General features: G+C 50.0%; 1 protein-coding gene across 1 annotated transcript; it reads right to left on the bottom strand.

Moving 5' to 3' along the window:
• Positions 1 to 465: 465 nt before the first annotated feature.
• On the bottom strand, positions 466 to 13,632 carry LOC147371239 (liprin-alpha-1-like). Its single transcript, XM_086403680.1, is given in 6 exon segments — positions 466 to 1,362; positions 1,364 to 1,423; positions 3,226 to 3,449; positions 6,138 to 6,255; positions 9,034 to 9,113; positions 13,495 to 13,632. Coding segments are annotated over 6 exon segments (906 nt in total). The 3' UTR covers positions 466 to 1,076.
• Between the last annotated feature and the right edge of the window lie 294 nt (positions 13,633 to 13,926).

The following is a 13,926-nucleotide window of genomic DNA, read 5'->3' as shown; positions in this document are numbered from 1 at the left end:
TGGAAGGAATGATGCTAAAGCTGAAACTCCAGTACTTTGGCCACCTCATGCGAAGAGTTGACTCATTGGAAAAGACTCTGATGCTGGGAGGGATTGGGGACAAGAGGAGAAGGGGATGACAGAGGATGAGATGGCTGGATGGCATCACTGACTCGATGGACGTGAGTCTGAGTGAACTCCGGGAGTTGGTGATAGACAGGGAGGCCTGGCATGCTGCGATTCATGGGGTTGCCAAGAGTTGGACACGACTGAGCGACTGATCTGATCTGATCTGATCTGAGTTTCATTACTTCCATTAAAACATCAATTATTCACCAGTACATAACCACACAGTGTTCATTCACGTTAAACGATAAGGACTCTTTAATATTTCACAGAGAAACAAAGGCCTGCTAAATTACTAAATAGTTTACCTTTCGATGCTACTTCCTTAAATCACTAGGCTGATAGATGCACACAAAGAAATGAAGAGAAACCAGATTTATTGTGACTTTGAAGCTAAAAATTCAAGAATCAGTATAGGCAAATTCAGTAAAGCAAAAATGATGGCAAACATATAAGTGAGATGAAGATTTAGAGAACATGTGACTGGAAACAGAACATTTTTTTTGACCACAGAAGTTAAATAAGCTATTCAAGATTTACTAGAGAAACACTATAAATTATTACTCAGGAAAATACAATTCTATTACAACATCATGATTTATTAAAGCACAGCATTCTGTACAACAAAGGGCTTTGCTGCTGCTACTGCTGCCAAGTCTCTTCAGTTGTGTCCGACTCTATGCGACCCAATGGACCGCAGCCCACCAGGCTCCGCTGTCCCTGGGATTCTCCAGGCAAGAACACTGGAGTGGGTTGCCATTTCCTTCTCCAATGCATGAAAGTGAAAAGGGGAAGTGAAGTCGCTACATCCTGACAATTCTTGCTTTTCATTTTGTATGATGAACAAAATGAAACTTAAAAAAAAAACAAAAACAAAAAACCAGTGGTCCAAATATCAAGACTAATTTGTCACTGTGCCATTGTGGAATGATTAAAGACTAGGCAGTTTAAAAAATTTTAGACCTCTGAGCCTAGCAAATGTACCTGATTTTCTTCTGGGTAAAAAGAGAAAAAACAAAAAACAAACAAACAAAAAAAGAAAACCAGTGTCCTGGAGGAAGGATGTGGCAGGGAGGAGGCAGACACATACCAGAGTCATGATGCCCAGTCATGATGTCTCCCTCCCGTGCCAGGCTGTGCTGCCTCCTTTGGGGCTGGGAGCGCCCACTGCTGGGTGGGCAGGAGCCGGCATGCGAGGAGGCAGGATACAGGTTGAGGGAGCTCACTGATTTAAAACGATGGAGGTTGCCTAAGCTCTCCCTCCATGCTCTCAGTCTCCTAGGCCCGCTGCTCCATGTTCTTCTCTTCTTCAATCAACCTAAAATAGAATAAAACCCATCACCTCCCTCTGTCAGCAGAGGAACGTGTCTGGAAAACAAATTTGGGCTGGCATTCTGTGTCATGATTAGCAAGTTCCAGAAACAGTTGCTCAATTAACATCTCAGCAAAAAGGTCCGACTTTTCCTCTTTTGAATATTCTCAAACTTAGAACAACTTAGCATTGAGTCTTACAAACTGGCCCCTGATCATTCACGTTTGATTTCACTTCTTTACTCTAACATTCTGAAGGGGCCCTGGTGGCGACTGTCTTCCTGTGACGAGATACCTGAAGTTGACAACCTTTACCTTCCCTGCTCTCAGGGCAGAGATGCACGTCAGTGCCTCAAGCCTTTTCCACTAGGAATTGGGAACTCTATACAATCAAAACAGCAATTCATGAACAAGCTGGAGTTTCTAAACACAAGTCTCCAGACCAGATGAAATGCTGAGTTGATCTTGTTTTTTTTTTTTTTTTTTTTTTTTTAAGGTTGTATATGTACTAATGCATCACTTGATGAAGTTCTCTACCAGCATTGTGTGAGTTTCTGGATTCATGTCAATGTTCTACATTAAACTAGAATTCATGGTTTCTGCTCTTCTCCCCTAATGTGTTATGGATGATTTGATATAGCAGTTTAAATACATAATTATGCAAATAAAATGATTTTCAAATTAAAATACAAGATTCTTACAGGAAGTAAACTCTCCAGTTTCACTTCTACTTATACATCTTGAAAGTTTTTCACTGTTGATAATAAGTTGATTGACAGAATTTACCATTTACATCAAGTCAACTTGTTGCATAAGGAAAAATCACTTTTACCTGACAACATGCTGTAAAAATAAAAACATTAATATACAACCGTTCCATATTTCCTACGGGGACAGGGAAAGACAATATTTCTGAGCTCGTCTGTGCTCAGACACGGCCCACAAAGCCGTCTGTCTTGGCGTCAAATGGGCAGGCGGCACCACCTGCGTTTGCTGGTTGTCCCTTTCACCCCCTGCCTTTCCCCCAGGCCCCCTGCACTCGGCTGACAGGAACAGGCGCCTCGGCCTGGGCTGATGTGACGAGAACAGTCTGAGCAGTAGCTCTGCCAGGTCCGGTCCTGTGCAGGGTCACCAGCCTGCGGCCACTCTGAACATGGACTTGGGACATGGGCTGTGCGGGTGTGGCACCAGGCAGGCCTTGGGGCCCCCAGCCACTCAGCTGCACCCAGACCCAAGGCCCCCTGCTCACCACGAGGCGGGCCTTTGGATTCTATCCCGTTTTGTAAATTGTTATAACTGCCAAGATGGTGTCTAAAGAAAACATCTTAAATATACTGATGAGATGAGAAAAACTCAAACACATGTCCTTGGACCACTGTCTTACAAAAGCCAATCTTCATACTGTATTAAGTTAAAAAGGAAAATGCAGATCTGAGTGGGAATTTGCCAACCCCAAAACCCCAGCTTTTCTGTTCCAGGTGGCTTTTCACCAGAACGTGGGAGGCTCCGAGGGACACAGGAGGGTGCACAGGCCACAGGGGACACCGCCTTGGCACCTCACACACCTAGGGGCTCAGAGCTGGGGGGGGGGGACATCCCACAACACCCTCCCACAGAGTGCTGACACCACACCACGGACAGAATGCCCTGGCTGACCTAGCTCTATAATCAAGGGCAATCTCAAAACTGAAAACTCTTGAAGCAGACCTGAAGTCAGGTTTCTTACTATGGAACACTCAGACTTCCCTAGGAGAAGACAGTTCCTCAGAGAAACTGAGTTTCTGGGGAGCTGAGTTCGGGATCACCCACCGGATCTCTTCATTGATGGCGTCCAGCTGCTCCTGCAGCATCACAGTCAGAGTCTTGGCATCAGCCTGCCCACTGGGCGACAGCTGAGTGGCCGAGCTGAAGAGGGTGACCCTGTCGCCTTCGCCGTCAGACATGCCCTCGTCACTCTTGAATGCCTGGGCCGCGTCGGCCAGCATGCTGGCTTGCTGCACGCGCTCCCAGTCCTGCTCCTTCAGGGTCTGCACCTGGGCATGAGAGGACCACGTCTCATCAGCGACATTCAGGGCAGCTCAAGTCTGTCAGGAACTGAACCCAATTTTACATGGAAGCCCTGACTGTGGATAAATGGGCCATGCTTATGAGACACTGCCATCTCTTAAATGAGCAGTACTGAAGAAACGGACAGGAGGAGAATCCAGTTCCTAGATGGCCTGGTCACACTCAGGTCTTAGCATGGATGGAAGGCAATCCTATGAAGTTATTCACAAGGGTGGGCTGATGGAGTCAGAGACAAAAACCAAAAATTAAAAAAATACATCCATCCCTCCATCAGCCAGGCTGAAGGAAAATAAGAAAAAAGAATCCTTCAGCTCCACAGCGGCTGGGTCCCCCTGAGCGGTCATCACTGGCACTAGTTCACCGGGGAGTGCTGTCCTCACAGGCTCCCAGCCCTCCATTTCCCAGGCTGGTCTGAACACCAACAGATAGGATCGAGCAGGGGCAGCCAGGGGACGGGAGGGCCAGCCCCGCTGCGGCTCTCCTCTCAGGGCATAGACCCTCGGGCTGTTCTGGGGGATGGCCCCTCACACTGCAAGGGTGGCTCTGTCATCAGAGACACATTGGAGAGTGCCTGCGGGGCCCTGCGCTGCCCTCCCGCTTTCACACCTCACATTCCTCTCTGCAAACCTCCCCTCTGCCACACTCTCAACCCAGGTCCTGCCTTCTTTTCCCAGATATGACCTCAAAGCAACTGAGGGGCATCCTTGAGGTGCTGGCTTGCTGGCTCCCTGTCCCCCATGGCCAGTGCCCTTGCCCCCTGTCTTTGTCACGACCCCGCCCCAGGGCTGGGCCACCCCCTTCGCTGGCTCCAGAATCACCTGCCATCATTCCTGCTCCGCTCCAGTGAACCAGCTACCTATGGGTTCACCCCGATCAGCCTGGTCAGCATGTCCTCTCCCTTCTCTCGCCTTCCAATCACACAACAGGAACCAGCAGATTCCTCCTCCAGGGCTCCCTGCAGCACCCACTGCAGGTCTCTGAAAGCTCCCTAGGAACGGCCTCTACTGTCCCCCTCCCCGCCCAGTTTCCAGCTCTCTGCAAGTAGGCAGTGTGCCCCGCCCTGCAGGGCAGCTCCCTGGGGTCTTGAGGAACCCATGTTATCAAGCCCCCTCCCCTGCTTGCCCTCCCCCACGCCCTCCCCAGCATGTCTCTCCCTGGGCTCCAGGCCCCACCTTCCCTGGGTTATTCCTTAGTCCCTTGTGCCCCTTCTCAACCTTGGAATTCGGGATGCCCCACAGCTCTACCCTTGTACCCCATCTCTCTTCACCAGCACCTGCCTGGTGACTTTACCGTGCTCGTGCCTTTAAATGCCATCTGTATCCCCACGACCCCAAGTCCACCCTGAGCTGAGTGAGTCCTCTCCCGGATGCAGGCCAGAACACTCAGCTGCTTTCCTGACACATCCCCTGGACACCCCATGGGCTCGTCCACCTCAACAGGGCTGAGGCCCGGCCCTTAGCTTCTCACCCTGGCAGCCCTCCTCACCTCAGAAAATAGGCTCCGGCCTCGAGCTTTTCAGGCCTGAGCCTGGGGTCCTCCCTGATGTGGCCCACTCTCTCCCTTGTCACCGCTAGTTGACACGACTCTTTTTCTATCTCCGAGTGGCTACTTCTCTTCCTGCCTCTGGGTCTCTGGTTCAAGGTCATCCTCCTGGTGTCACCTCGCTGGCCACCCTGTTCACACACGATCGTCCCTTCCTCCTCGGACAACTCAGGCACTCTGGTCTCCTTTCCCTGCTCATTACTGTCCGACAGGCTGTGTGGGTTTAAAAAGGGGTCCACAAATTCTTCCATCCTCCTCCCTTCAAGAGGCAGAAGGGGCAACTCACGCTCAGCCCCTGAGCGAGGCAGGACTTCGTAGCTCACTCTCACAAACAGAAGTGAATGTGTGGGGCTTTGAGACCTGGGCATGAAAGGTCCCGGGCTACACCCTGTGCTCTCGCTCTCAGAGGGTGTTCCGAGGAAAGCCAGGCCATGAAGAAGTCCACACGGCAGGGACCTGGGCCTGTCCCCAGCAGCCAGGTGAGTCTGAAAGCCTGCCATCCAGCCCTGGGGGGCCTTCCCGTGTCTGTGCCCTCAGGAGGCCCTGAACCAGGCCCGCCTGCTACAATGCACAGGAACTGTGGACTGTGAGCTGCTCACTGGGAAGTCACTAAGCTTTGCAATGATTCGTTATGTAGCAGTGGATAAAGGACACACACGGTTTTTAATTCACTGCTGGAGTCCTACTTCTGACGATGTCTGGCCCAAACTAGCTGCTCACTGAATATGGAAGCTCAAAACACAGACATGTATGAAAAAATACATGCCATGAATGAGGTGAAGATATAAAGGCACTTAAACTTCCAATGAGAATTCTTCTCACTATAAGCTGATGGATATGTGTATCCATTTACTTGTAGGACAATTTCAAAACTGTGCTAATTAGTACCATGCTGGGCCTCACAGTAGGCCACAAGTTATCAAAATTGGTTATTTTAAGAAAAAAAAAGCATGCCTTAAAAGTAAACTCTTAGCCAGAAAAAGGAAAATGGGAAGACGTAAAGTGACCTATCAATGCTTTGCTCCAAACCCATTTCAGGACCACAGTGTGAGGGGGCAGGTGCCTCAAAAGGTGCCCACCAGGGACGGGAAGGGGGCGGCGGGGGTCCTTGCCTTGGATAGCTTGTCACACAGCACTGCCAGCCGGCCTTTCTGGGGGCGCCGCAGCACCACCCCATTGCCGGAGGAGTCTGCTGGCCGGTCCGCCACAGGGAATCTGAGGTCTGGGGTGCTGCCCAAGTGGGGTCAGCTGAAACACACGGGAAAGAAGAGCGTTGTTAGAAGAAAAGAGAGCTCACTCTGTCAGTCAAGCCAGAGCCTGTCAATTTGGAAGATTGGCAATTTCACAGCAAAAGGGCCCCTGGAAGGGCACTGCCCTCCTGGCTCCAACAGCAACAGGCTGCCCACTGCCCCACAAACTCTCAAGGCTCAGCCCCACCAGCTGGAAAACTCCTGTATGTGGGGAAAGCAGCGCTGACGCGAGGGTGTGGAGCTGACTATGACATGATCAGCTGTCTGGGGTTGGGGCATCCAGGGTCCCCCTGGAACCCACTCTCAGGTCCCAGGGTGGGGCCTGCACCTGCTCTGCTTTTTCTTTGGCACCCCACCTCCCTTCTGGCCCGCGCCTGCTCTGACCTCCCTCTCCTGCATGAAGTCCATGGATCACAATCACCTGTCTGCCTGGAACACTGTCTGCACCGCTCTCAGTGCTTCTAAAGGTGCCTCAGACAACTCAAAGCAGAAAGGCCTCGAACCCACAGCTCGGAGCTGAGCCACATTGGTGTCTCCCGTTAAAGCAGAGGTGAGCGTGTCACCAGACTCTGGGCTGAACAAGGCTTAGCACAGATGCTCAGGCCCTGAGCACTAAGGCCTGGGCCTGCCAGTGCCAGGAACTCACTCAGCAGGGGCCTGCTGAGAGGCAGAGCGGCCCCCCCTTGACTGTGAGCCCTCTGCACTACAGGACCACCTGGGCTCTGCTCAGTCTTGTCTCTGGGAATAGGGTGGCGCCTTCACGTGCAGGAGTCCCTAAACCCGGGAGACAGAGCCCTCCTCCGAGGACAGGACACCCCATACATCTGCAGAGCGGCCAAGGCCAACCACCAGCTCAGCCTGCTCGGGGTCACATGCTGCTCTGCTTGATGGTATTGAGAGGAAAACTGTGCTGCACAGGAGATGGAAGTCTGGAATCTCCCCGAGCCACGCTTGTCTTCCCTCTGGTCTCCCCTCCCTCCTGACGGAACCGCTCCTTTCTCTGCTTCACTTCCACCCAAGGGCCTGGGGCCAGAGCACACTTGGGAATTGGGTAGGGGTACGACACAGTCCTGCCATGGACTGCAGACCCTCTTGGGTCTCTGAGGGCCACAGAGGCCTCTGGGTTGGAGTGCTCCCCTGCCCCCCACCCTGCGCCAACCATCATCTCCCAGTCCCCTCGCAGAATGCAGCCTCCATCTCTCTCCCCATCCTCACCCGAAGCTCTTTCCTCTGGAAGAAGGTCTCAGAGACAAGGTGACCAATTGCTCTGGGAGGTCCTACCAAATATGCTGTGCCTGCCCTGCCTGTGAGGCAGGTTTTCAGTCCCCACTCCCTCCTTCCTAAGCCAGCATAGTGCCCCCCCCAACCCAGCCCACACTGCCTGCGAGCCCCACTCCAAGGCCCTACCTGTGCTGCTAAGTCACTGCCATGACCCCTCGAGAGCTGCCTCCTGGAGACACCCCTCCCTCACACCAGCCGCAGTGGCCCACTGTCTTCAAAGCACAGCAGCCCTTCCCACCCCACGGCTGCTTCCTTTTCTCATTTCTCACTCTCACTGACACACAGGGGACTGGTGACCAGGCCCCAGGCTTCTCCATCTGAACCCCCTAACCGTGCCAGGCCTTGGGTCTGGGCACCAGCGCCCCCCTCCTTATCCAAACCCCCCAAGAGCAAGAGGCTGTGTCCAACTCCTCTTCCTCCACTATCTACACAGTCCTCCTCACACTCACCTCGTCCACCCCGGGAGCAGGGATTCTCCACCTCTGACAGCAACAGCCCTTCACCCTGGAGAAGCTCTGCCAGCAAATCTGGCCATGTCACCTATCCGTTCTTCAAGACATGTGCTCTCCTTGAACTCCACCTGCCGTGGTTTTGGACATAGGGCCAGTTTCTGGCTCGGCCTTTGTCTCAAATGATATCTCTAGAAGAAGGCTGGGTGGGGGCCCTGGACTGCGAGGATCCTCTAAGCACACAAAGAAATATGCGTATGGGCTCCAAACTGTCTCCTAACTCAGGATTCAAGCAGTAGTCAATTTCCTACAGGTGAATGAGTGTCACCAGTTAAGCACTTAATAACCTTTGCTAAAGTTTATCTCTCACTTGTGACCATTTTCCATGTAGAAGTCAAAGAAACATTTAAATACTTGATAAGAATTGCTGCCCCTATAACAATGAGTAAGAAAAAATCAGGATGCTCAGTAATCTGCTCACCTCATTCACAAGCCAGGTGATTCCTCCCACCGCAGCCAAAGGCAAGTCATGTCTCAGTCTCCAATCACGTAAAAAAGACTACACGTCCTTAACCTTCTGTGACTCTTCAGAAACATCATTGTCACAGTCTGTCAGGCCCCTCAAATGAATACACCCAAATATCAACTAGTCGGCCCCCCACTTCCAAACCTCCACCTGTGGTTTTGAGTTTTGTCAATACTGTGACCACCGCTGGAGAAGGAAATGGCAACCCACTCCAGTGTTCTTACCTGGAGAATCCCAGGGATGGCAGAGCCTGGTGGGCTGCCGTCTATGGGGTCGCACAGAGTCGGACACGACTGAAGTGACTTAGCAGTAACCACCACTCTCCCTGGTACCAAGTTCGACCCTAAGGAACAATGCTTGTCTCTTCCCTCTCACTGGCCACGAAGCTACAGGCTCCTTGAGGTGCGACCATGAGTGACACCCAGTCATACTGTCCACACACCAGACAGGCCCTTGTCTCACTCGACAGTGCTGAGAGGAGCTGCCCGGGGGAGTGGCCTACCCATGGTGGAGGGGAGCCCCTTGCAGTCTCGTCTGGTCCAGTTTGGCTCTCAGGGTTTCCAGGACCAGAATCACCTGGTCCTACGAAACAGCAAATGACACAGCCTGCACCGCTTGCTTTCCAGACGTAAAATGACTTGCACCAAAATGTGCATAACAGGTTATGTTAGTAGTTATCAACTCTGAACATTTTAATTCTGAGAAAATGTTCTCTAAGAGTCCCATAGAAAATATAAACACTCAGAACATTAACAGTTATAAACCATAATGAATAGGAAGTTCCATCTCAGGTGTAGAAAAGGTTTCTCTGAAGGAAATATGGCAAGCCATTACAACAATGAAGTCTGTAGACAGAAGCTGGACTTGGGGCGGGGGTTCAGGTCAGGTACAGGACTCACTCTATTGCCCTCACTCCTCTCATTGCTTTAAACTGTCTCCCTGGAGCTCACCTGCATCCCTGGGCATTCCTCACATTCATTCCTCTACAGCCCAATTCACTTCCTCATGGGATAAAACAAGTCAAACCGGCCAAGTTTCCAAGTCACTTGACTCAACCTGGCAGCTCTGTGCTGTCGGCCACAGCAGTCACTCACCTCATGCAGCCCTTGAGCACATGAGGCAGGCCGGTGCAAAGCTCGATGTGGAAATCACACAGAAGATTTCAAGACTCACGGTGAAAGAAGGACGTCAGGTAGCCCGTTGGTTTTTAGGAAATTTTAGACTGTGTATGTAGCTTGTATTATCTTTCTGACACACAGCACAGTCCACATGAAAGGCTCACGCTTTGTCTCAGCTTTTGGGTGAACCCAGAAAGGACTACTCAGAATTCTGAACCACACACAATGGCCACACACTCTAAATGCATCTATAATGCAAACACATTCAGTGTTCAAAACCAGAATGCTATACGTGTTACTGCAGTGGATTAGCCATAAGGAAAATGTCACTTGACTTCTGCTAAGCATCTGTATTGACTGTAACAACGAACCCAGCTCAATTTAGCTCTTAACAAATTTCTAAACGATTTAGAGATTTAAGTACCTTGTCGTTTTGCATTTCTTCTAATTGCCTTTTCACTTTTTCAACTTCCCATATGAGAGAATTCTGAAAAAGATACACACAGTGCTTTAGGGTCAATTCTTACAGATGCTGCGTGGACTGAGGGATGGCTACTCTTCTGTCTGAAAGCATAAAGCACATCCGGAGGAGGGGTGGACCTCATGCCCAGAGTGAAGTGCCGGCACTCGGCCAGATGACAACTTTTAACACTAACTTGTACACAGACAATCTCTTCCTTGCTTGACTGATATTCTAAATACCAGGAGGCCAGGTCCCTGGGTTAAGTGAAACTGCTTTATACTTGCTTTCAGCTTTTGCAGTTCAGTGGTCACTCAGGAAACTGGCACGTGTTTCACATGCCAAATTCAAACCTGAGACAAAACTATCCCTACCTCAGAGCCAGCCCACAGGTCAGGGTGAAGTGAGGGGACCACCCTGTGTGGTCTCTAGTGAGGTGTGTGTTTCATCTTGGGTTTTGTGGGGGGAAAATGTGCCACAGAACTTGTAGTGACCACTGGTCCATCTCAGACAAGCGTTGCCCAAGCGCTGACGTCGGGGAAGGTTCTGGGCCTCATTCTGGGCCTCGTCTGCAGGGTACTGGTGCAGCTGGGACAGGTTTTCACCAGACCTGAACCAAAGCGTTGCCCACTGAGCTGCTCTGGTGGAGGTTCTCAGACATTTTCCAAAGCAAATGAAAAGAGAGAAGGCTGGAGTTGGAATATGAAAATGCTTGCTTTTACTTGCTTCAATCTTTTCTATCACATTATATGAAAGATCCTGAACTAAACTTCTTGATTTGGCTGCATCGGGCCTCAGTTGCATCACAAAGGATTCCTTTGACGTGATTGCCATGTGGCACGTGGGATCTTAGCTCCCCAACCAGGGATTGAACCTGTGTCCCTGACCTTGCAAGGCAGACTCTCAGCCACTGGACTGCCAGCAAAGCCCCAGAAACAAACTTCTAAGAAAGAAACGAAGAGGTGAGGGTGGGCCTAGAAGAAAGTTCTAGCATGGCAGCTGGTAACACCAGGGCCATCAGTGGATCCAGCTCTCTGATGCTTTCTGTAAGGGTTGTGAGCACACATCTATGTGTGTTCCTTTACGCACTGCCTGTGGATGCTGTCACGCTGACTGACTAGCATGAAATGCTGTTACTCAATTATTCGTAACCAGTAAAGACATTCACTCTGGGGCCCTCTATGGGGACAGTTTTCCAACTCCTGTCCTAGAGATTTCCCCCACACACAGACCGGGCTGGGCCAGGCCAGGCCAGGCCAGATGCACCTCTTTCTAAAGGGGCCATGGGGCTGGCTCACCTTATTTTCCAGAGCAGCCATTCTCTCCTTCATATGAAGCTGAAGCCTCTCATCTGATTCGGATAGAAGCTTATCCATGGTATCTGATAAGCATTTATTGTGTTCGTCATTCATTTTTTTCTCTCTGCCTTGCCTAAAACAGGAAAAACAAAAACTCATAAACTTTAAGAGCAAAGTATGGTCCTTCTTTTAAAAGCACCAGGGAACTGCGACGTGAGTGGTCTGTGCCCTGGTTCCCGAGGCGGTCCCCTCCCACGGCCACCTCTGGTGGGCTCTTGAGCATGACCAGAGCAGATGGGCAGGTGCAGAGGGAGGCAGGGACTTCACTTGTCAAAGGTCACTCCCAACACTTCTCTTTGGCAGAGCACCTGGGGGACCTTACTGTCACCAGCCATTACCTGTCGGAGGGGCTCGGGGAGCAAGCAGATTTACACTCAGAAACAAGCAGACTTTAAAGGGGATCAGCATACACACACATTGGTAGAGGAATTTCCCAGTATATAAACAGAAGCTTGAGTCTGGATTAAGGGGGTAAAACGAATTCAATTTATAAAGCAAAAGGTGAGAAAATTCATTTTGGGGAAAAAAGCCAGTGGAGATAGACTTTCACATATTTTTCTTTACAAGCAACATTACTTGAATTCTTTGTAATGATTGCTGTTGTTCAGTCCCTCTGTCGTGTCTGACTCTTTGTGACCCCATGGACTGCAGCACGCCAGGCTTCTGTGTCCTTCACTATCTCCCAGAAGTTGCTCAAACTCATGTCCATCGAGTTAGTGATGCCATCCAACCATCTCGTCCTCTGTCGCACCTTCTCCTCCTGCCTTCAATCTGTCCCAGCATCAGGATCTTTTCCAATGTGTCAGTTCTTCACATCAGGTGGCCAAAGTATTGACCCTTCAGCCTCAGTATCAGTCCTTCCAATGAATACTCAGGACTGATTTCCTTTAGGATTGATTGGTTTGATCTCCACGCAGTCCAGGGGACTCTCAAGAGTCTTCGCCAACACCTCAGTTCAAAAGCATTGATTCTTTGGTGCTCAGCCTTCTTTATGGTCCAACTCTCACATCCATACATGACTACTGGAAAAACCACAGCTTTAACTAGGTATTCCTTTGATGGCAAAATAATATCTCTGCTTTTTAATATGCTGTCTAGGTTGGTCATAGCTTTTCTTCCAATGATAATTCATATTCAGTTCAGTTCACTTGTTCAGTCATGTCTGACTGTGTGACCCCATGGACTGCAGCATGCCAGGCTTCCCTGTCCATAATCAACTCCCAGAACTTGATCAAACTCATGTCCATTGAGTTGGTGATGCTGTCCAACCATCTCATCCTCTGTCATCCACTCTCTTCCTGCCTTTAATCTTTCCCAGCATCAGGGTCTTTTCCAATATGAAAATTCATGTTAAAAAACTGGAAATAATTACCTCAAACAATTTTTAAATGTAATAACAAAGTTGGCAAGTCTGTGTTTTATAAAATGAGCATCAACTTCAAGGTTTAAAAAGCTGTTTTAGGACCTAATATATAAAAAAAAAAATGGAGAGAAGACAAAAGAATGATCTATTTGAGATTGGCTCTGTGTTAGAAATTGCTGAGACTAATTGGCAGGTCCATCTACTTTTGTGCATATTTGAAATTTTCCATTGCAATACATTTAAAAAGCTTATTTTCTGTTAAAACAGAGTCTTCTGCAGCAACACAATTTGAAAGCATCAGTTCTTCAGTTCTCAGCCTTCTTTATGGTCCAACTCTCACACCCATACGCGACTACCGGAAAAACCATAGCTTTGACTATATGGACCTTTGTCAGCAAAGTAATGTCTCTGCTTTTCAATATGCTGTATATGTTTGTCACAGCTTTCCAAGGAGCAAGCATTTTTTAATCTCATGGCTGCAGTCACCATCTGCAGTGATTTTTGAGCCCAAGGGAACAAAACCTGTCACAGCTTCCACAATAAGGCATCGGCATTCAAATATTTTTAAAGCAAAACAAAAGTTGACTTTGAATTGGCTTAGTCATAAACAGCATCCCGATCTCAACAGCCTCTGAGCAGAAGTTCTGAAAGTAAGGAAACGCACCCCTGATCGGGAGACATTGAGCTCTGTGCCTAAGCGGGGAGGGCACCTCACTGCAGGTCTCATGATGGGCGTCAGAACCACTGCCCCCTGGAAGTCCGCCTGTGAGGCTCTGCAGTCCAGGCCCAAGAACACAGGCATGGTGGGGACAGTACTGACACGTGAGGCTGGACCTGGGATTCCCACTCCATTTCCTGGATGGTCTGTATCTCTGTGTGGCCAACCCTTCTGGGAAACCTCTTTCAGGACTCGGTGATGCGAGCCTTCATCATCACCCTTTCCTGACGCACCTTCTGTCGCAGCACAACTATGGTTCTCCTCCTGCCCAGGAGCAGCCATTCAACACACACACACCGTGCTGGACCAGCAGTTTGGCATGTGGGACTCCAGTGCCACGTCCAAGGCAAGCAGGCTCCACACCTGGGTGCCATGCCT

This window comes from Bos grunniens, chromosome 5 (assembly GCF_055505025.1).
Source record: "Bos grunniens cultivar Pamir isolate PY7600 chromosome 5, Bosgru_T2T1.0, whole genome shotgun sequence".
NCBI lineage: Eukaryota > Metazoa > Chordata > Mammalia > Artiodactyla > Bovidae > Bos > Bos grunniens.
This window is presented reverse-complemented; position numbering and strand designations above follow the sequence as displayed.